Source organism: Varroa jacobsoni, unplaced genomic scaffold (assembly GCF_002532875.2).
Source record: "Varroa jacobsoni isolate VJ856 unplaced genomic scaffold, vjacob_1.0 scaffold_1273, whole genome shotgun sequence".
Lineage (NCBI taxonomy): Eukaryota > Metazoa > Arthropoda > Arachnida > Mesostigmata > Varroidae > Varroa > Varroa jacobsoni.
This window is the reverse complement of record NW_019214175.1, coordinates 161,825-183,987: the sequence shown is the minus strand read 5'-3', so window position 1 is coordinate 183,987 and position 22,163 is coordinate 161,825. Positions and strand designations below refer to the sequence as shown.

At 37.3% G+C, this 22,163-nt stretch overlaps 2 protein-coding genes across 3 annotated transcripts; both read left to right on the top strand.

Annotated features, from left to right (window-relative positions):
• Positions 1 to 5,069: 5,069 nt before the first annotated feature.
• Positions 5,070 to 12,752, top strand: LOC111268281 (uncharacterized). Of its 2 annotated transcripts, XM_086971637.1 has the most exons (3): positions 5,070 to 5,378; positions 10,317 to 10,424; positions 12,565 to 12,752. In XM_086971637.1, exons 2-3 carry the CDS (start codon positions 10,409 to 10,411, stop codon positions 12,726 to 12,728), a joined length of 180 nt encoding a protein of 59 aa, XP_086827763.1. In that variant the 5' UTR covers positions 5,070 to 5,378; positions 10,317 to 10,408; the 3' UTR covers positions 12,729 to 12,752. The 2 variants fall into 2 exon arrangements, with proteins under 2 accessions (XP_086827763.1, XP_022702906.1); XM_022847171.2 differs by lacking the exon at positions 5,070 to 5,378 and having other exon boundaries at positions 10,006 to 10,424.
• A 5,918-nt stretch (positions 12,753 to 18,670) lies between these two features.
• Positions 18,671 to 21,817, top strand: LOC111268277 (uncharacterized). Its single transcript, XM_022847170.2, has one exon. It carries the CDS (start codon positions 20,520 to 20,522, stop codon positions 20,976 to 20,978), a length of 459 nt encoding a protein of 152 aa, XP_022702905.1. The 5' UTR covers positions 18,671 to 20,519; the 3' UTR covers positions 20,979 to 21,817.
• Positions 21,818 to 22,163: the final 346 nt, after the last annotated feature.

Here is a 22,163-nt window from a genome sequence, read left to right as displayed (position 1 = left end):
GACGTTTGTGATTAAGGTTATATCTCTTATAAGTATATGGGCAAAGTATTAGTAATTTATTATGGACCGATTCTTGCGATTGTGCTTCAATCAATCTCAATTCAATCAAATCAAATCTGAAATTTTAAGTTAAATTTTATAATCGGTCAGATAGTAAAATTGTTTTTCGAAACCGTTCAAAGTATTATGATATTTTAGCTCGACAAAAAGATAAAAATATACTTTTTAATATTAAGCGTTGGCTTCCAAAGTAGCGTTTTCCAAGAGCCTTCCGATTACGCTTTTTCGCATATATATACGAAGTGATATAACCTGATTTACATAAAAAAAACAATTTTTGATTTTTCTTTTTATTGAACTGCATAGCTATTGCTTACGGAGTACTGTTGATTTTTTAGCCACATCATTGTACCGGACATAGTATGATAGAGTTAAGAGTGGTATAACAGTTACCCGTAGATGATTATGATTCACCTAAGTTTCAAGGTAATCAAGTTATAAGAAACATGTGTAAGTAATATAGGATAGCACAAATTACAAACAACAGACAGTGTCAGGGAAGTTTCGATTAAAACGTATGATAGATAAAATTACTTCAGTCTATAGTACGTTAAGTATGCTAGGAAACATGGACTTTTTTAAAGCATGTACTATTCCTATCCTAGATCACATATCGACCCCATAAAAGTTCTGCTGGAGCCAGAGCATAACCGATCAAAACGATAATCCTACAAGGTTTTGGAATAATAATAACAAAAAGGTTGTGTGTTGAAAGTCTTGTTGTCACGTTGACTGCTGATACCTATTATGGTATAACAACAGCCGTATTCGAGCAACACCGCTTGACCAGATCTACGACGTTTTATAGTGACATACTTTACGGGATATTTGATAGAACCAGTTGGACGGAAATAACTGTGAAAAATACTCGACCCTTTAACGTTTCAACAAGAATTCAGCTTCAGCTTCGTACAAATGCTTAGCTGTTTTCTATGCTCTGTAAGCTCCATTTGGCCAGTGGTAAAAAGTGATATAACCTTTTTTTGTTCCCAGCGCATTCACAGTGGTACAACTGGCCATGGCAAACGCCCAATTGATCGAAGTAAAAACTAAGATTGTATCCTATTTGGCCGATTAGTATGCTAATTCTTAGCCTAATAGGTATCCTCAAAATGGAGCTAACGTTCAACACATATATACTTGTTCTTTATTTTATATTTATACATGAAATTCAAGACCGAGTTGTTATACCTTTAACGTTGACGCGGACAATTGTCTCCTCAACATAAACTTGGTCCATCATTTTGTTGCTTGCGGTTATTTACTATCAATGGCTTTTTAGATCAAGCTTTTTCAGTTATCTCCCACGACATTCATAATATTATAATGGAAAGCTTTAAAAGGTAGAGATGCTTTTTTTATCGTTATACGGTTAGTGTATGTTTGTGACCTGAGTGCTAGGACAGAATTCCTTCAGAAGTTAAGCTGCACTTTTGTCGATACGGTTCTAAGCGCTTGTTAATATTTGTAAAAACTCGCATATTGCATCAAATACAGAATGTATACGGCAGTTTACTGGGATAATGGTATTTATTCAGTTTCACTAGGAAAAACTGTATATCAAAGCCCTCGAATATCGAGCAGTTATGTGATGGACCAAACCAAGTATCAAACAGATGATAGCTAATATCCTACAGAGTTTGATCAATATGTTAAATTTTACGAGCCCCGCGCTAAACTAAATGCTAAAGTAAGTTTATATGAAAATACTTTTCAATTTGTTATTGCGTTCATTTCGCCACTCCGTACGTAACGTATGACTTTGTAGACAAAACTAGTCAGATCCAGAAACGCCCTCGATTGACCTTGAAGACCTTTTTGGGTGTTTCTAACTAGTTGAAATCGATGGTGTGGGTACATAGCAGAGTAATTTATTATTTTATAATGATTTATTATAATTATTTTTTCGAAATAACTAATTTTATTGAATGTGTCTTCTATTTTTGATCCACGAACGTCCTTTCTATTAAGTACAAATGAATTATAAAGAGGTTTAATTTATTTTTTAATGACATTCCCAATTTTATACCTATTGACGATATTGATAGAGAGATTAACAAGGACAATAATGAATAACTTTTCTGAACTAAATATCTTCTTCATTTTCCTTTATATTACGAAGTTTAGTTCCATATACTTTTACTTCAACAAGTATATCATTTCTAGCGGCTCTGAGGAGATTTTAACCATATGGCGGGATAGAAGAATGTACGTGTAAGTTATCACAGATACACATCAACGATTCAATTATAAAGATGCCGTATTTAAAATATATAATTGCAGAATTTACATAATTTACTTTCTTGATCGATTCGGTTTACATCTTTCCGTTTGATCTAAGTTGTCGTTAATTAAGAATTAACGAATCTGCTGTTTGCGTTTCAGTAATGCATACGCAACAATCAATAATTTCTTGCAAAAACGCTCCGGTTTTTGAGTTAGATAATATTTTTTTCATCGAGGGCCTATGACAGCACAGAATGTATTTTTTAAGGGCAGTTATATATAATATTTTCAGACAAATTGTCTTTTACACATATGTTTTGCATTTAAAAAAGACATACTAGCTAAGCGAAAGGGTTCGTTTTTTCGTATTTGTACATATTCATAGACACACACATCACAATCTTGATTAAATGCTCTATCGCATATTGTGACCAATCAAGTCAATTACCGCTTAAATATTAGCTCTCAGTTGGTATTTATCGTGTAAATGATATCTTCCACGCAAAAGTAAAACAAGTAACCGAAGAACGTTATATCGGATCAGCAGCATGGCGGCCACAGGAGGTTCGAGGCGTTTTTCGAAGCCAGTCGCCCGCCGAACTTAGTCAATACAAGTTTTTGGTTTATTTATGGAACTGCAGTCTGGACAAGCATATTTATCGAACAAGTGTCAGACTGTAAAAAACGTTTTACACCATAATTATTGTAAAACGTTTTTTACACATTCAACATTAGCATAATCTAGCAGCTACAACAATTAGCGGGTTCACAGTTGATGTAATATAACCGGCTATTGGGGTAAAGCGCTTCCACAAATGCAGTCCGTTCAGCTTCTGTAAACTATTTCATTAACAAGATCAAACAGACGATTAATCTTTCTATGTTCCAAAGGAGCGGCCTTTGCCGGCAGCCAACGAAAATTTCAATGCGCAAAAATGGTATCCTAAACGATTAGGGTACATGCGACTGTGAAGTAAATAGTGTTCGTTTAATGTTCGCTTAATTTAAGCCTAACCACGTATTGAGTACTTGTACTTAAGTAATAATGAATGCTAACTTCACTCTCGTTGGGAAGCTTTTCAGCATGACCGTTTATAGCTCCGATCTTCGTCGCAATCGCGGACGGAAATGAGGTCATTACAAAACGACGGTGCCCCGCACTAGTGCAGAAGCACTCGCCGCCTCCATTTCCCCTGCCAGAAATGTGTCTTCATGAAATCTAACCAAGGGCTGGCTTAGCCTTTTCTAGCAGTAAAGGAAATTGTCATCCAGTAATTTAAATTTGCCTTACCGCCAGACAAACGCTTGGATCCCTGCACGAAACGAAGTCGGTATGTCTATGCCCGGATTTGAGCCTATACTTAATATTAGCAGGCAAATATGTTACCCAGTAGGCTATCGCAGCAATTGGCTGCGCTAGCCGGACGTCACTGTCCAAGTTTAACAGTCTCTACGAATCTCCGCCACTTAGGCCTGGCTCCATTGCATTGCAATAGTAACTGGGGAACATGTGTATGATATGGTACCAGTGCACACTAATAATATATTAATTCTTAGATAAATTGAGTAAAAATATACAGATACACGTAAAATATGTGAGATCACAATTCGTCTTTGTATTTGCAGCAGTTGTATGATCAATCTTGTATGATATTTGTAGCAATAACTATGACACAGCAAAAAAAACGTTTAATGAATTCAAAAGATATCTTTCTATCACCGCTTGTTACTCTATTTGATGATAAAGACGGAGTGTTAACCACACAGAAATGGCGGAAGCATATTACAGTATAACTAATAGAACCAAATAGAAATACGAAACGATCCATTGGGCGTAGGGGTGACAACTAGACAAGATAAAAAGCTCAAAGGTGAATGCGTCGATTGCCAACTTTCACCCATTGTTTGCAGATCAGTGACACTTTAGAGATAGCTCGACGTCTGAATGTATTTGCAATTCAAAACGTTCATATTTGGATATTTGGTTGGAACGATTGGAACGCTGTTAGAAAAATTACTGACTCTAGAAACAAAAAGTAGCTCTAATGTTTGCATAAATGATATACGAATTGGTTCAGGAATAATACTTTATAAGCTATTTTGCAAAGAAGTATTGCACTGACGAATAGGATTGCATCGTTGGTCTAAAAAAAAGGCAGATTATTCCGTCACATTATTTAGGTTGGCTGTATAAGATCGAACTTTAAATTCAGTTTTCCCAAGAGACACTTTTTTTTTTTAATTTTTAAAATATACCCTCTGAATTCAGCAAATTTTCCGGCAAAGGTTCGCGTGGACTAAGGTTCAATCTATTTGAATGGACATCTGTCTTGTGATGAAAACTGCGTTTGTCTGTGAAGTGTATACGAATCCATGGTGTCTTGGTTCATTTTACAGACGAAAATTCACGGTAAATTCATACATTAGCGGCACGTTTGCATTTACAAACGGCTGCGGTTGTCCGCGGAGATGAAGGGATTTAATTAACACGAGACTACATCCTTGAGTCGTTTGACGAACATAAAGGTGATTGGAGTGGGTACTGCAGTATTGTCGACGCAAGGACAGCAGATTTTTTTTATTAATGCAGGAATGAGATTTGGAACACAGTTAAATACGATAAAACAAGGAAATCGAGTTGTTGCAAATTGCTGGCACTTAGCGGAAAGAGAGACACACCACACAAAAACAAAGATTAATCCAGAGGAGCTTTAAAACTGATATACGTTCTCACCGCTAAAACATGAACACTTGCTTTTCTATAAGGCTAACTTCAATTGAAATCGTTGCCCGGCAGACTATTTTCTTATACAGCTCCTTATAGGAGTAATATAACTCTGTCAATTTTTGGCTACAATTTCATGAAACAGTAAAATCTTTTTTTACTACTTAATCGCTATATTAAATCACCGACATTAGATATAAGTGACGACAAACTTATAGAAGATTTTAAAAAGGATCATACATTATCGAGGGATAAATCCGAGGCCAGCATACGAGAGAATGGTTAGGTTACATCGCATTGAGAGAGCTATACAGGACAGCTTGCTGACGAGTTTGATTCCAGTGACACGCCCAGCTTCGTATTACATGTACGTATCCGTAAATGTAAATAATCTTTTATATAAGTACATTTTGTATGTATAAATATACATATATAATTGCCTTATAAATTATTTAGACGCATGAAAAAGGCGCAGCAGTTACTACGACTAATAAGTAAAAAAAGGTTAGCAACCGATCGTAGTGACCACCGTATCGCAAGGTAACTTTTGGTTGCAACAAGCCACAGAAGCTCTCTCTTTAATTTCTATGAATTCGTTTTTGTGTTGACAATTCAATCGATCAGATCTGATGGAAGTAAAAAAAATCGTGTGCACAACGCAAATTAATAGCCATCCCTAACTATCCTTTATATAAAATACACAAGAGATACTAAGATTTTATTTAAAAATACATTTCCACCAGATCGACGTTGACTAAAAAGCTTGAAATTATTTCGTAATAGTATATAGAAGTGAATTTAGTTTCTAGAACATCTTTATAATGACAATGGTAGCGGTATAATAATGTGTGCGTGTCATAATGCGTGTCAAATCACCTTCATAATCTGATTTGTTTTAAAGATAATGCATAAAATGTATTTTTATCTCGCTGCCGGTCGACAATATGCAGTAGCGTACTTTATAGATGGCAATATGTATTATATCATTCGGCGTGTTTCGCAATTTCGACACGGGGCATTTGAAGTAAAGTTTCATTCTCCACTAAAACGGAGAAGTTTTGTGAAACAGATTTTTTTAGAATTAGACACCATTTAAATAATTTTTTGTTGTCCAGATCACCAGTGACATCAACAAATTGAACAATATACAAGCTATACGATTATATAAAAATTATTATATTCTATTATTTTCCCTACGGTTCTTTATGTATGTTTCTCTAAGAGAAGACATTTTATAATCGCTCGCACATATTTGAATTTAATAGCCTTGTCGAAGTAGGAATATTTGTTTCTTTAATGACTTGAGTTAGTTATGCTGATTTTATCCATTTGATCCGTTCGTGAGGAGGCGCAATGTAAACTACTCATTATTGTAGTCCCCAGTGGTTAAGTTTTGATGAAATACAATCTCGTTCATCGATCGAGAAAAACAGAAAAAGCTGTTCCGATGACGGCGTAGATGAAGCGGTTCCTATTTTCGTAGGTTTCTGTGCTTCGGGGAACAGTGAAATATGGCTAGGGTCCGCCAGTCTTCCAACGAAATCTTAATTATGCTAATCATGATTTCAATATTTGAAAGGGAATTACTAACTAGCAGAATATTATTAGGATTAAAAATTAAAAACAAGACGGGCTTTTCGTAGGTCTAATTGCGTCTCAAAGTAAGTCCTGCCCAATATACGGGAGTAGGGTTCTGTTGACAGCTTTCGTTACCACTTCTCGCTTATATGTTTGAATATTATAAGATCCTCAATAACACAATGCAATCACACTGGCAATTTTTGAAAATCTACTGTACGTACTGTACCAACAGCTCTCACATTATCAATGGCAACGGTAACCACATCCTTGTGATTCCGATATTTCAAAGTCACTTATCAAATTGAATTAGACAAAATCATTTTTAATTTTATAATATAATAAATATGAAAAAAACGATAGTAAAAATATATTTTTATTTATTATTATAGTGTATTTTTAGTGACTGCATTTGCATTGCTCCACTTCCTTGCGACTTTAACGTACATGGAAATACCTGATAAAAAAAATAACAATAAAAATAATTAATACTTTTTTAATAGCTAAGACCTAACGAGAAAAATAGCAGAGACATCTCGGCGCTAATTTTGTGTTCCTTATCGGATCATTACCGGAAAATATTTGGAGAAGTGGCAATTTCACAGTGGTTCTGTATTTAAATTTAATAATGCTTGATATAAATTGTAATTAATGGTAAGTTTTCAAACCATCCTAAACCATCAGTGCGCCTATCAACGTCAGAAAAATAGCACTTTCGATTATTTCCATTAGCATTCATCGACATTCAACCAAAGATGTACAATATGTACCCAGCTATATGAAATGCTTATTAAAACGGTGCAGATGTTAACTGCAATATAAACAAACACGAAGATAAGAGAAATGAGCGATTTTCGCTAAATTTTAAAGAAAGAGCTTTTCTAGTCCGGCTAATGTCTAATACTGGCGTCACCAGGATCGCTTTCGTATGACTACTTATGACGCTAAACAACAAAGGGCCCTTCCATGGTACTAATGATGGGCACAAATTCCACGTTAGTAATTCAATTAGATATTGTCATATTTATTATCATAATTAGGCATGATCTAAATATATCGTTTATTATTGAAACATTCGCATTTCTAGTTTTTTTTTCTACATTTAAAATCTAATCCCAGGACTACTTCTAAAACATAAAAATACAATCTTATTTCTAACTTGCAAATCATGTTTCTTCCTGAGGACATCAAATGGTACGAAATTCGTATAAATTTTCGTGTCAAGACGCAATGCTTAGCTGGGGATTACTTGTGAATGTACTAAAACGAATAATGCTAATAACACGTACGTTAAAACTTAAAAAATAGTCTCTTTAATTAATCTCTACCTCTAACTCCAAATCCGATGCTACAGTTACGGTTCTGTGAAGTGTTCAGAAAAAGCGAATAGCCTTTGTAAACTCACAAATCATTACTGTGAACTCGATGGTACAAATTTTCTATGGTCAGAATTTCATATAGGGTACTAAAATAGATTTCAATATTAGAGCTGTGCTCATTTGGTATCACGCAACATGTCGTTCTATTTATCGAGAACAACCATGCGTTTGACACACATTAAGAACTATTACCTCTGTAACGCTTATTGGCATCTCAAATCTTTCTGCCTTTGAAATAGAGGAGACATCAAAAAAAATCTAAACTTCTCACCCTAGCCATGTTTTTTACACTATAGTGCTGTTATTCGACTATTTATTACCGGTTAAAGAGGGATGCTAGTACGCGAATTTGCTTGAAATCGAACACTGAATTATATTAAATATTGTATATATTTTATTTACCATTCGTTTTGCATGACTTGCGTCAGAAGCATGCCTTGTGCGCAGATTCTGTCGACATTTATGATTGCATTATGGTATATTATTGTATAACGTTTTATACAATGCCACAATATATATTATAAAATTATTGTTTCCTCATATTGTTTACCTGTGTTTTGTTTCGCCTAATGTTCGCCGTTGAACCTTTTCACTAGAATCTAGATGCTTTTTCTATCTTCTTGAGCGAACTGTTTTAGTATAGATAATCACGAATTTAACGGGTTCGGTACCTAACTAACTTCGCGTAGATTATACAAATTTGTCCAAACTATTCAGGCTAAAAGAAATAAAAACTTCCCACTTTTACCGAGGTACTTTGTTATTGGTGTTGAAATTCCCAATAACAACGTCGAAGATATCCATTTTATAAAAGTTATTTCGCTTGAAAAAGGTATGTTCAAGCTTCTACCTGAATATGCTCTCATAAAGGCTCATTAATCTTTCGAAGCAACAACGCTAAATGATTTTATACCTTTGTATAAATCCGTAAAGGAGGAGGAGACGTGTATCAATAGAAGTTCGAATTGGCTGAACGGAAAGCACCCAATATCGGGATGTTTTTAAAAATGCGCTTGTGAGTGAACACTGACATGGAATGCTTCTCTTTTTTATAGTCTGAAGATTGGATTTCCTAAGCCTCAGGTAGGACCCGAACTCTAACACGTAGGTTTAATTTAGTACCTAAATTCTACATCTACTAAGCCCTGATTAGTGTCACAGACTCTGTCCTTATTTAGCTTTTTGCTTCAATGATGTACAGTTGCAAACGACTACAAATTCCAAGGGCATCTTGAGTCAGGCAAATGAAATAACTTCGGCAACTTAATCTGAGAGCAGATTTGGGCATATCAACACGGCAATCAGTACAGCGTCGCCATTTTGATTAGGCGCTTAAAAGGCGGAAACTATGTTCACAAAGATCAGGTCAACTGGATCGGGTGAAAACGAAGACATTATAATTAGCTTCTAAGTTATCAAGGAATTGTCAAATATTACGTGAGCCTGATATACTTCTATAAGCTAACATGGGAAGAACATTATGAAGGTCTATACTGGTCATATTATACTTATGAATACAACTGATTAAACGCCAACTCCAATTTGACGTTTAGCGAAGCTACTAATACGTGTTGACTTAAACAAGTAATGATCGCTTCTGATAACAGCTGTGAAGTACATGAGCAAAATAGGAACGAGGTATTCCGCTCTTAGGGATCGTGCTTCCAGAAGGTGCGCCTGATAAAGAAAAGATATAAGATATATTCGAACCTGAAATATCTATAAAATTAGTACATTAATACATGACTTATTTTAACAACGTCGTACATTCGGCGGACTCGGGGCATTCTATTTACAAGAACGAGCCACAAAGAGTACCAAGCGATTTTGTGGTACTTTTCAAATCATTCGAAATAATACTCTGTTTAACTAATTGCTGCGCGTCCTTGCGGAAACTACAACTGAATTCGTTGCAACAAATCAACAAAACATGAATACTGAAGTTACAGAATGAGAAATAGATGATAGATTAAAATACTGCAAATTTAATTTTCGGGTGGCACCTCTGTTCCTCGAATTGGCGCCCACAACTTTAGCACGTAATGTTGTGGTACAGCGGTGCGCGGTTTCGAACTGCTGTGCATTTGCATAACGAACCGGTCATACACGTTTTTTTTCTATCATGCAATGAAATAAGACAACAAATTCAGCGATACTGTGATTGAATCGATATACTCTGGGAATTTCTCCGAATACCGGCGACAACTTTGATAGAAGTGACGTTGCTTGTTTGTCAATTAAGACTCTTGTTAGAGACGTATATCCAAAACAGATAATGGCTCTTCGCGGATATCAGAACCTGAAAAGAAACATGCAATTATGGTTAATTAGATATATGTCGCCTCCAGGAACTCGTCACGGCCATGGATGGCGGAAATGGTTACCCCCTATCTATGCTTTTCTCGCGTGGAATTTAATCGGCGTCGTCGTGCTTCGCGTGATGACGAACAAACAAGGTAGACATATAAAAAATTTTGTTGAAAAACGCTAAAATGTTTTACTTTCCAGGAATGGAATAGTTCTATGATTTATACGAGAGTAATTAAGTTGGCGCTTATTTCTTGCTATTGTAAATGAAGAATGTACCAAGCCTTGAAAAAATACCTGTTTTTCATATGACCATATTGAGATCGGATGATAATCATAACGGATGATACTTGACAGTCATCATCGATTTACGAATATTATAACGTCTTTGTAAAACATAGAGTTGGTTGCTGCGATAAACTACTCTATTATTGGCTTTTTGCGAAAGAAATTGTTGTCGCCATGAACTATGTATGGTCTTGCCATTAAAGGGACGTGCTGATCATCTTCTGTTAGGCCTGAATGAAGCATATAAAAAAATGCATTTTTTCCTTTAGTAACAATAAGTTGTATTACTATTATCAATATTCGATATAGGTTTTTAGAACATTTAATATAGTTCAGCGTTCCATATCTCCCCAAAAAAACATTCGGATGCTTAACTTTAGATATTTATTTATTTTCAATCTTAATCTGTCCATCCTTTTTGAAGATTTTGTGTATGAACGTAAAAACGCAATGACATTGAATTTGACATTGAAACGAAAACAACATAACGAAGATGCGTCATAAAAGCATCGGTTTCAGACCGTGAACTGACCACTGCAATAATCATATGAAGAGCTCCCACGTGATAGCTATGACGTATCTCTTATTGAGGCCATTATGGAGAAAAACAAAAAGAAATGCTATATTTTCGATTGGGCATGTGTACTGTGCCCAAGTGAATTGTTAAAATGTTGTAAGTGCCCTGTAGCTCATAGAAAAATTCAGACAATGGAGGAACACAATTATTAACGATGTAAGCATTTCGGGTGCATTCTAGTGGTTGAAAATACTTCTTTTTTCTTTTTTTTCGCCGAATATGACCGAGAATCGCCATCTAGAAGAACAAATTTTACTTTTCGCAAAAAATTCCTGCTGTTTATTCAGCTTTTTTAAGTAAAACGTCAAGGCTAAAAGCGTCAGCTCTTACAGTGCGGTAATTGCGGTAAACTTTACAGGTAGTTCTATGATCATATTCTGCCAGATCCTGATGCGATCGATTAGATCGGGTATATTCATACCAACTTTTTAAAAGATTGTAACTTGTCTTTCTTATTTGATTGAGATCAAAATAATATTTGTTTATTTTTGTAGAAAATTTTGAAGTAAGGCTTAGTACGACAAATTTCAGTTTGTTGTAACATAGTTCGGTATGCCCCAATCGATTTTACTGTACTGAACTAGAAATAAAGGCCTTTATTCATCCAAGTTATCCATGCTAAAGATTAAATATCATGTTTGTTTAAAGAGAAATTTCTGTGGATACCGATATATACAGTATTCGAATTCTCGACTTTTCTCAGAGCCAGCCAGCTTATTAGGCATATGAATCTCTCCTTAAATTGAGTATGTAGAATCAGCGTATATTAGGTTTTGCTACAAGTGACAAAAGTGTTAAACTAATCCTAGCTGGGCTGTTCTATCAAAATAAACTGGTATTTTTCTTCTCTTTAAGCCTTACATATTTAAGACACAATAAAAAATAGATAACTATTTAATTTGATAGGATCTACCTTATACCGATCTACCAGAACTAAACCGCCGAAGGATAATGTTTTTAACACATATTCTTATATACGTAATTTAATACCATTGTCCCTCAAATGTAAAGAATCCTTGTGATCTTCGTGAGTCTAGTTGCTTCGGATAGGTTTCCTGCAAACCGTCCTTTAAGCTAACCTCAAACTATTCATTTCAATTAAACAGAAGCATAGGCGTATTCCGTAAGTCAGGTAGTCATTTTTGTACATCGAAAATATCAATCGATTAGATATTCTCTCTTGGAGATAAAAATATGAAAATTAGTACTAATAGTAATATCAATATTATAAACATATTAGAAGGACAGTTTGCACGCGTGTTTAGGTTGGCTTAAGCTTCAGACTATTTTTCTCTAAGCTGAGTATTATAATAAATTTTTAAAGCTCTGTACTATGTGTTCAAACAAAGACCTGTATGATAATGCAAGCATTTGTAAAATATAAAAAATGTCCGTTAATGAAATTTGTGTTTCTAAAACTTCAGATCTTGTGACAGTCCAGGAAAACGCTATTAGAGGTATGAGGGGAGAGATGCGAAAGTTCGTTATAGGTAAACCGCAACAACCTGAGGTCTCAGTAGAGAAACCGGCTCCGGAGATCGTGAACGCGCTTGAGGAGGTGAAAGAGAATCCTTATGTGAATCAATAAAACTAAATGATTTATAGTACCATATACTATGAATTTAGCTTTAGGTAGCTATGCTGCAATTCTAGGGAAATATTTTTGTAAGTCAAACGAATTCAATAAATAGATGTGACGTAGCTGACTTTCCATTTCCAGTTTGATCGCGAATGAGCAGTACCGTAGAGATCTTATTATAAGGGCGTAATATGAACGGGTATTATGCATGTACATTTATATTTCTATTATAATTACTTCGTATTTCTAACGAGATGATAGTACGGTTCGCCTTATTGAAAATCTGTCATTGATTTAAACGACGGCAGGATTTGTTTTCGCAATGTGTCTGCGGTGAACTGCGAACCATCCTATAGAGTACTTGTGTTTTCAAAAAGAATCCTTGACAGCTTCCGAGACGTAGGGGAGCGAAAATTTTATAAAGTGTACGACAATATGTTTCGTAGGTCAGTAAAGTGTGTCGCTGGTGTTGTTGTTGTTGTCGCTGTGGATCCGCTAACTGCACTTATAACTCTGAGGCTAAAGTGAATTTATATACAAATATTCTTTCAGCTACGTTCCTTATCGTTGAACGAATAAAAAAGATCTTTAAATCGATTTGTCAAACGATCTGTTTCTTCCCCGTAATTCTTGAATCGATTCTGAAAGGCATTTTAGGTTAAACACTATACTTTATTGTGATACTCAGCTTAGAGAAGTGGTAGAACTTACGAAACTTTACCCGTCATCAACTCGATTAAATCCTGCTTATTTTTTTGTTCAATTAAACTGGTGAGGACCTCTTTCCGCTCAATAAATCTCGAGTCCCGTTTTCCGATTTTTACTAACTTCGACATACTGGTAATCCTTTCATGTTCCTAACGTAATGCGAAATTGTTCTATTTTTATTCCCAAAAACTGTTAGGACGTTAGCGAGCTAAGAACTAATAAACTCGTATGATTTGTTTCCTGTTATCTTATTAGAACTCAAGACTTTTTCTGTGTTATTGGACTGATGTATTATATTGGCATTTCTCGGTAAGTAAAATTTATAAGAGTCTTTTCTTTTTGGTGCTTTGATAAACTGGATTGGAAAATAAATCTAAAGAGCAGTGACTTGAAGCAATTTTCCTAAGTCGTTTTAATCTACTAGAGCGTTAGACGGGTTCGATTTGCAAAAAATCCAACAGACTTCTATACCACAAAGGCTAAATATTAAACTACTGAAAAATGTTAACCATTTTTCTAACTAGATAAGTATAAAATCATATACCACAAATTATAGTTAAGTCACCGTCGGTGTCACTTGAAAACTGAGATTTAACACTAGGAAGTGTGCTAACATTATTGGAATGCCTCTATTCAGATTTAAGATAGGACGCCTTGAAGATGAGGAAAATTTGCTATATTTAATATAATAATAATTGCTATATATAATCTTATAATAGAGGAACGAATGCTGTCCAGGCCCATAAAAAATAGACGCTACTTATGGTTCATATGTGTTAGAAAAAACGGCCCGAAGGTGGTTTTCTCGCTTTTGTTTGAAAAATTTCGGTGTGAAAGATCCCCTCCGTAATGGTCGACCAATCACAAGAAAAGTTACGAAAGTTGAACAGGTTTAAAACGTGACTAGCCTAGACATCGCCCGGAAACTAAACGTCCACTACCAAACTGTTTAAGGCCCTTTGAAGCAAGCTGGCTACAAACAAAAAATTCGATGTTTACGTACCACACGAGTTGACGCAAAAAACTCATTCAACCGTATTTCCATCTGCGAAACTCCTAAGGCACTCGACAACACCGTTGACCATGGGTGATGAGAAATAGATCATATACAAAAAAAAATGCGCAAGCAAAAAAAAGGGTGTTCCATAACGTGTGGCAAAGCCAAAATCGCGCTGTGTGTTTGGTGGGGTTGGAGATAACCGTTTATTACGAATTGCCGCGGCCCGGCCAAGCAACTGATTCGAATCTGTACTTCAATAAATAACAAAATGATAACAAGGCATTGAGAGAATCAAGCAGACCTAATATATAGAAAAGGCATCGTTTTGCACCACGATAATGCTAGGCCGCATACATATTTAACTATTAGGTACGAACTGAGAGAACTTCCATGAGAAATCTTAATGCAGTGGCCGGATCTCGAACCATCACATCATTATCTGTTTCGGTCTTTGCAGAACTCTTTTAATGATGATGATTACGTTTCCTAACATAACACAAAAATTATTAGCCACAGTTTTTCGGACAGAGAAGTTCTGCAGTATTAGGATTATGGCGCGACCAGAAAGATAGCAGAATGTTATTGACTAAAATAGCGCATATTTAGCTTAGTAATATTATTTTAAATAGAAAAAAGTTGCTTCAATTTTGGCTCAAAAACGGTTCATGTGTTTTCGATAACTTAATAGGATAATGGGAAGTCTGAGCTAGCAAATCGTTTAAACTACTTTTAATGTGAGTAGTAAACGTTCAGTTTGATCCTGTCTACGCACAAAAAAGTGGATACATAAAAACCGTTAGTAGGAAACAATATCTTATCCATACTTTTTAATAGTAATAATAAACAATGAAAAACTAGGTGAATCGGTGCATGTTTTCAAATAGTCCACAAGAGCGGTCGTAAAAAGAGGTGACCCTAGGTTGAACGAACAATTTAATTTTTGATACCACTGCGTTGAACGTAATTGCTAGTTTTACATCAGCTTACAATTCGCAAAACGTGACAACACGCCAGGCGCACTAAAACAATTCAAATGCGGGACTTTCGCTTTTTGAATAGCAGCGATAATATCGATTTTTGTACAACCGAATCCCTGGTAAACCTTTGCCCTTTCGTTAGGCACTTTATTGTGAGTCCCTCAGATGGCACATTTCGATCCGCGGACATGAGAGACAGAAAAGTATTATAAAACCGCTTCAAATTATTGTACCATTGGCATTAACATAAAATAGCAGAAACGTGGAACCTATGTAGCAAGTTGCATATACATTGACACAAATACAGATATATATGTATCTTCGCAACCGGTGCAGAATCCACGTGGCATGTCAAGTGACCCTATGCTAGTTAACATAATAACGGCAATCTATTGCCCCCAGCATGCACCTGCATCCCCGCTATTCAATCGTTATCATCCTTCGATTGTAACTTCAGTTAATACAGTTAGTCCATATAGATTGTTACAGACCGATTGATATTGACAGCATTCACATAACGTTTCGAATAACTATGTGTTGCGGCTTGTTTGTTAGATGTCTGTAAATCTATTCTAGAAAATCCGCTTTTATGATTGTTTAGTTATTGGCATTATAACAATTCATCCTTTATACTTTTCTTTCCATTGTCGTTGCTTGGTTTGACGTTACGATAACGATTATAATGTGGATAACAGTTCGCTTATTATATAATATATAATTATGTTCATAATTGTGATGTAGGAATTATTAACCCCTGGGGCAAACGCTGTTTTCGAAGGCTTTTTGTAGAGCTATTAATCGACTAGGCCAGCTAACTGATTACTGTCGTGTCCCTTTGCGCTGAACCGTGGCTTTTATACGACGACAGGTGATCTGTATCAAATGTTTTAGTTATTTGTACAGAGGCGCCACTTTATCGAATACGCACACAGTAATGTCGGCTCGCTCAAATGCAAGTGCACGCTTATCACCGCAGAAACATGGGGCTGACTGGGGGGAATCTGGCAGCGAATCCCGACAAAGACCGTCGCGAGCCCCCGCAGTCGTGTCGCCCCGAAGAATACCAATGTCGATGTCGACTTCGACTCGAACGAAATGGACCAGTAGGCAGACATTCAATAAGCAGCAAGAAACCAATCACCGTAAATGATGGTGTAGTACCTTTAGTCGATCGTGCAGCTGTCGACGATGCATTTGATGTAGTTTCTGCTGCATCAGCTGACGATGCTGTTGATGTTCCCTCAAAGTCGTATTATTATTAATAAATATAGCCGCATGGTTGAGAGAAAATGAAAACCAATTTTCCATGAACGTTAGACGACGACAATGCCGACAAAGCAAGTGAAACAACGCCGGCCGACACAATCGGTGCTGCCAGGACACATTCTCATCATCATCACCATCGTCGTCGTGGTCGTCCGTATCATCGACATCGCTGGCGATTGTTGTTGTAGCCTAATGCCATGACTGTGTTAAGCAGTCCTGCTCTTTCCGCCCTACGATGATGGTTCAACGGCTCAAATTTGCTTGCTGCTGGCCATAGCAGCACCATGTTAGCATCAGCCGGTGGCTGTTGTTGGCTACGTTTTGCGAAAGGAGGATCAGGTCATCGCTGCTGCTGTCGTTGATCTTTATGAGGCAATTTAATAGACACATTGGTAAAATGAGGAGTGCCGAAAACAGCTGCAGCAACAGCAATCATGGCCGTGGCCATTGCGGTCCTTTAACCATAGAAAATATTGCCATGAGGGGGGGGACCCACGCTCTATTATGTAGCAGTGACAAAAAGCCCGTTTGCTACGCATTCGTACATGGACCGGTTCAGCCCTAAATGTGAACTTCGGCACGGACAACGCTAATGAAGGACATGTTGTCATAGTTGCTACTAATATATTTCTTTTATAAAATTATTTCTAGCGTCCAACAACAAGGAATCAGATGGTTGTCTAGAGAAAAGGAAGACTGTTATTAATTTCAGTCAACATAGACCCCGTGTTTTGTTCTAATCCCAGTTGTGGCTGATGTTATAGCCGTAGTAGATGCTTTGCCGTAATTGTATAATTATTAGATAAATATTGGGGTAGGAGTAACAGTAAAAAGGACAGTGTGAAGCTCTTATTCATTTGCTGGTTATATCAGTGCTGCCGTTATATGATCAACGATGGAAAAGTCGCAATGCGTCGGACGTCAGGTATTTGTATGTCAAACGTCGATGATAAACACGTAAATAAATCAAATTCAAGACGAAGCTGAACATAGAACACTGCTGTTGCCTATAACAGCGTCGCCACGATGATCTTTTTATCACCAAGCTCATTTTTGCCTTCATTTCAGTATACACCATACAAGTTGAATATTTGAATGTCCTACAAGAGTGTTTGCTTACCACCTGTCGTTCGATTGCCCCTCGACTGTTGCGTGCTCAGGGGAACCGCAGCTGGTACTGGACAATAACCAATAGCGCTAACGGGCACGAACTAGTTTATCAACAACGTATTCTGTTTTCTCGGAAACGCTACAGACTGAACTTGCCAGTTTCACAAACGAACCTGTCAGTCGGCTTGGCTTAACTGTACATGCGGTCGAGAATGGTAAGACTTGAAAGTTATTTATCAATTGCACCTTTAACAACGCCCTAAAGACGAACAGTACATGCGCGCCTCTGAATCGGCGCCATATTTTGACGTAAGTAGGTCAATATTAGTCGCAGCCTAACGCAACGTGTGCCTAAATTTGTAGTAACAGCAATCGTATGGTGCGAAAGCTAGTCGGACTATTGTGAAAAGCTGCTGCATTGGAGAAGCTTTCGAGGCTAGGGGAAACTCCGTAGAAAATCAATGTAGTCAAAAATGTAAACCTGAGGACGTTCAAAGTAACTTTTCATTTCGAAGACACACTTGAACCGCCGGTATTCGAGAGGTCGAAAAGCTTTATAAATCGTTGTAAATTTGCCCTGCAATAATAGTAATCAAATGAATTTTGAACTAAAGCTGTCACATGGGGATCTTTTCCCGCATAAGGAGCGAGCTCTGCATTTGAGTCACCGTTAGCAACTTTCGTCCGTCGACGTTTCAATAAGATAAAGAACTACGAGCTTAATAGGTACTATTCAAGTTCAACTAACATTTAAAGTAGGAAGCAAAGAAAAACTCTGGACCGGCGCCACTCTCAGTATTTTTCTAAGAAAGAATAAAGGAAAGACAATTATATTAAGAAATAATAACCATTACACGAGTCTTACAAAAACAGAGCTAATATATTCTCTTAGACTCGCTGGTGGCATGTTCGAATGCGATTTAGCTTCAGCTTAAAATTTTAATCCCGTCGCGGGATAGGTAACGAGTACAGTATGCGATATTCACTCTTGGCTGAGCCTCGCACGGGCGCGGCCTTCGCAAAGATTGCAACCTTGAATTTTGCCTGTTTTAGTGGACGACTTTGAGTCTTTTGTTCTATATTATATCTTCTTCCCACACTGTTCGGCTAATTTTTGTGAGAATCGGCCTTGGAACATTCGTCCGTTCGAATAGCATCCCATGGCTGAATTAATACGTAGCTTGCATTGCTGTTCTTATTCCCTCGCTTAAGCGGATTTGTCGTTCTACAGAATGAATCCATTTTGTCAACCTACGTAACTGCGCTGCAACAACCTCACTATCATTTACAGGTCTGAAGGACAAGCGATTGTGTTACTTGACAGTGTACTCAATTCAATGATAATTATTTGTGAACTAAGTAACACCTTCAAATAACAGATACATCCGATTATCTACTTTGGTCTGCAGATCGTGTATTGAAAAAGGTTTGAAGCTATCTGTGCTGCTATTAAGTGGAAAAAGGGTACACACTCAAGTGTAGCTGGGATACATGTGAATTAGGATTCGTCGGCACACTTGAATATACCCTAACAGTCTGCCATTCCTCAGATTAGAAACTATATAGATCGTTTCTTGAAATATTTCATTCTAATTGTCCAATCAGTTTAGCTTTCCCGTCTATTAATATTATCTAAATATAACTTCCAGTAAATTTTGTGGAGATGGAGGTGTTTCTAATATTGAAACATTAGAGTAAAATCTTGTTCCGTGCATTTCAGTGCCGCGCGCGAACAAGACGAATATTTAAATAGCAAATTTAAATTAAAGAAATATTAACAATAAAATCAAATGTATATAAATTGGCGCCACGCGAAGCAGATCGCATATAGACTTACATAATGTAGCTAACAGATTTGATATATCCACGCGTTGATGAATCGGCTTTATTGTGGTCCTATCATTTGTAATGTTCTTCTGTGGGAAGCGGCCGTTAAAAAGAGAGAACAATAATATTTTGAATGAAGTAAGTTAAGCCTGTGACGACGGCTAACGTTGGCCAAAATCGAAAAAGAAAGGGAGCGATAACGTACAAATAAATACCTTTGAACAATTAATATTGTCTGAGTAGGTTGAGTAGGCTATTCTCGACCGCCTAAGCTTATAACTTAATAGATGTAACAGTATTTTTAACACGTATTTTTTTTATATATACCACGCAATCTGTGTGGGGAAGTCATTTGTAAATATATGAAGAAGTGCAGATTTGCTTACCTTCTAAGAATCGAATCTATTTTCGGCCTCTAATCGATTTCTAACCAACATAGCTAGGCAGTCTCTGACATGTTAAATTTTACGCATTTTACATTATTAACACTGAATGTTTTCGAGTCGTTTTGTTTGTGAATGTTCTCTATATTTTGTGTACATGGCGCGCAACTGCGCCACACATGCAGAAGGCATTATTCCTGCAAAAACGCTTTCTCTCGCTTAGTTGGCTAACGGTTACTACCCGGGACTATGATTATTATTATCAAGCCGACAGTGGCGCTGATGCGAAAGGGGCTCTGTAAACGCGGCCCTTGCATGCGCTGTGCGAATGCCCGTTCCGTCCCATATATATAACATTGGTCAGTTGGCAAGGCAGTTGCAGGGGCATCGCAGCCTTACAACAGAAGTTGTGTAGTGGTTGTGGTCGTCGTTCCTTTTCATCGTTTGCGCTTTATCGGGCAAATTTCTCGACTCGCCTAGCTTGGACTGCTGACACCGTTAGCAAGCTAAAATAACAGTAACGGCAGTAATGAAAGCTCTGGTTGTTATTGTGGGCGCTGCCCTCGTGGCTGTTGCTTCGGCTGGTTTCCTTGGAGCAGGCGGTGGCGGACATGGAGGTGGAGGTTTCGGGGGCGGCGGATATGGAGGTGGAGGAGGTTTCGGAGACGGCGGTGGAGGCGGAGCCAATGAGGATGGAGCTGCGTTGTCGGCGGTAGGACTCGCGCGTCTGCTTGGAGGAGGTGCTTCACACGCCCATGCAGCGGGCGGTGGAGGTGCAACGTACACAATCTCGGGTCCAACTCAGGAAATTAAGTCTGTCCATAAGATTACCACGACGAATTCCGGTGGTCAAATCTTGTCGAGGACTGGTGGAGGGGGCGGCGGCGGCGGTGCCGGCAAGATTATCATTATCAAGGGCGGAGGTGGCGGAGGTGGACACGGAGGTGGCTACGGAGGCAGCTACGGAGGCGGTGGATGGAACAAATAGATGCAACGAACAAGGTAGAAAAGAGGAGAAAATGATGATAACGATTTGAATAGTAATGGTGGTTATGGTAACGAGGCTGATGACGAGAACATAACAAGCTTTCAAATCCACTCGTTGCACTTTTTGTACATGTAGAAGAAAGCACACTTGCCAAGAGCTAGTTATAACATGACTATCGCTGTACATATCGATATGTGAAAAATCTTTATATGGATGGTTGAACTGTGTATAGAGAGAATCAAAAATGAAAAGCTAGTGTATACTGTGTATAACTAGCTATCTATGGGTGGAAATTAAATTTGTAGTTGTCTTCCTTTTCTGACGGGCTACATTCGTAAAGATTTAGCGGTTTGTTAGACTAGCTATATACGCTGTTAGCATGTTTTCAGTGGGACGATGTAAATTTAGGCATATGCTTTTTATGTTCGAGAGAAAAACAAAAAACTATTTTCAATCTTCATTTGGCTGTTCGTCGCATGCTTTGGATTTTGGGTAGTCACAGGTCACCTAATGTATTCTTAAAACACTCATTTGAGTTAGACTATATAGAAGTAACGGACTTTCTGAAATAAGCATTCTTCTTATCTGTCGCCACAAAAATGAAGCTATTACTTAATAGATAAGTGTCATCAAGAAACCAACAAGCTATCTGCTATTGGTCAATAGCTGATTTTATCGTCGAAGTCGAGTCAAACAAATTGATTTATCAGAATAACTTTATAAACACTTTGTATTCTCTGCTGTCATACCCGGAGGCAGAGCCTTGAGAGGTATCAAGGGAGGCGACACAATGGACCCATAAGCCATCTGCCAAATAAAACTGTTTACTGCACCGCTAACTTTACGCAATCTTAGATTTATGATATCGATTGTCTGCTTGCGTCGTACACCTCGTTTTCGTCTATTTTTTAGCAATGCGGACTTTTCAGTCTATGCGGGTCAATTACCAAACGATTGGACTGACGTAACTTGTATGCTGTACTAATTGTTACACCGACCCAACAAACGCAAACTGAACTTGTAATAGGGATAATATAAGACAACGTTAAGCCATATCAGTAGAAGTCGGTTAATGGGAGACTCAACCATGCTTGCAGTCGTCATCCTTACGACGTGGAGTTTGGGGCCGCTGTCAGCCATGGTCAAGGTTTACTTGCTCAATTTTTTCCTCGACTATTGCAGCTG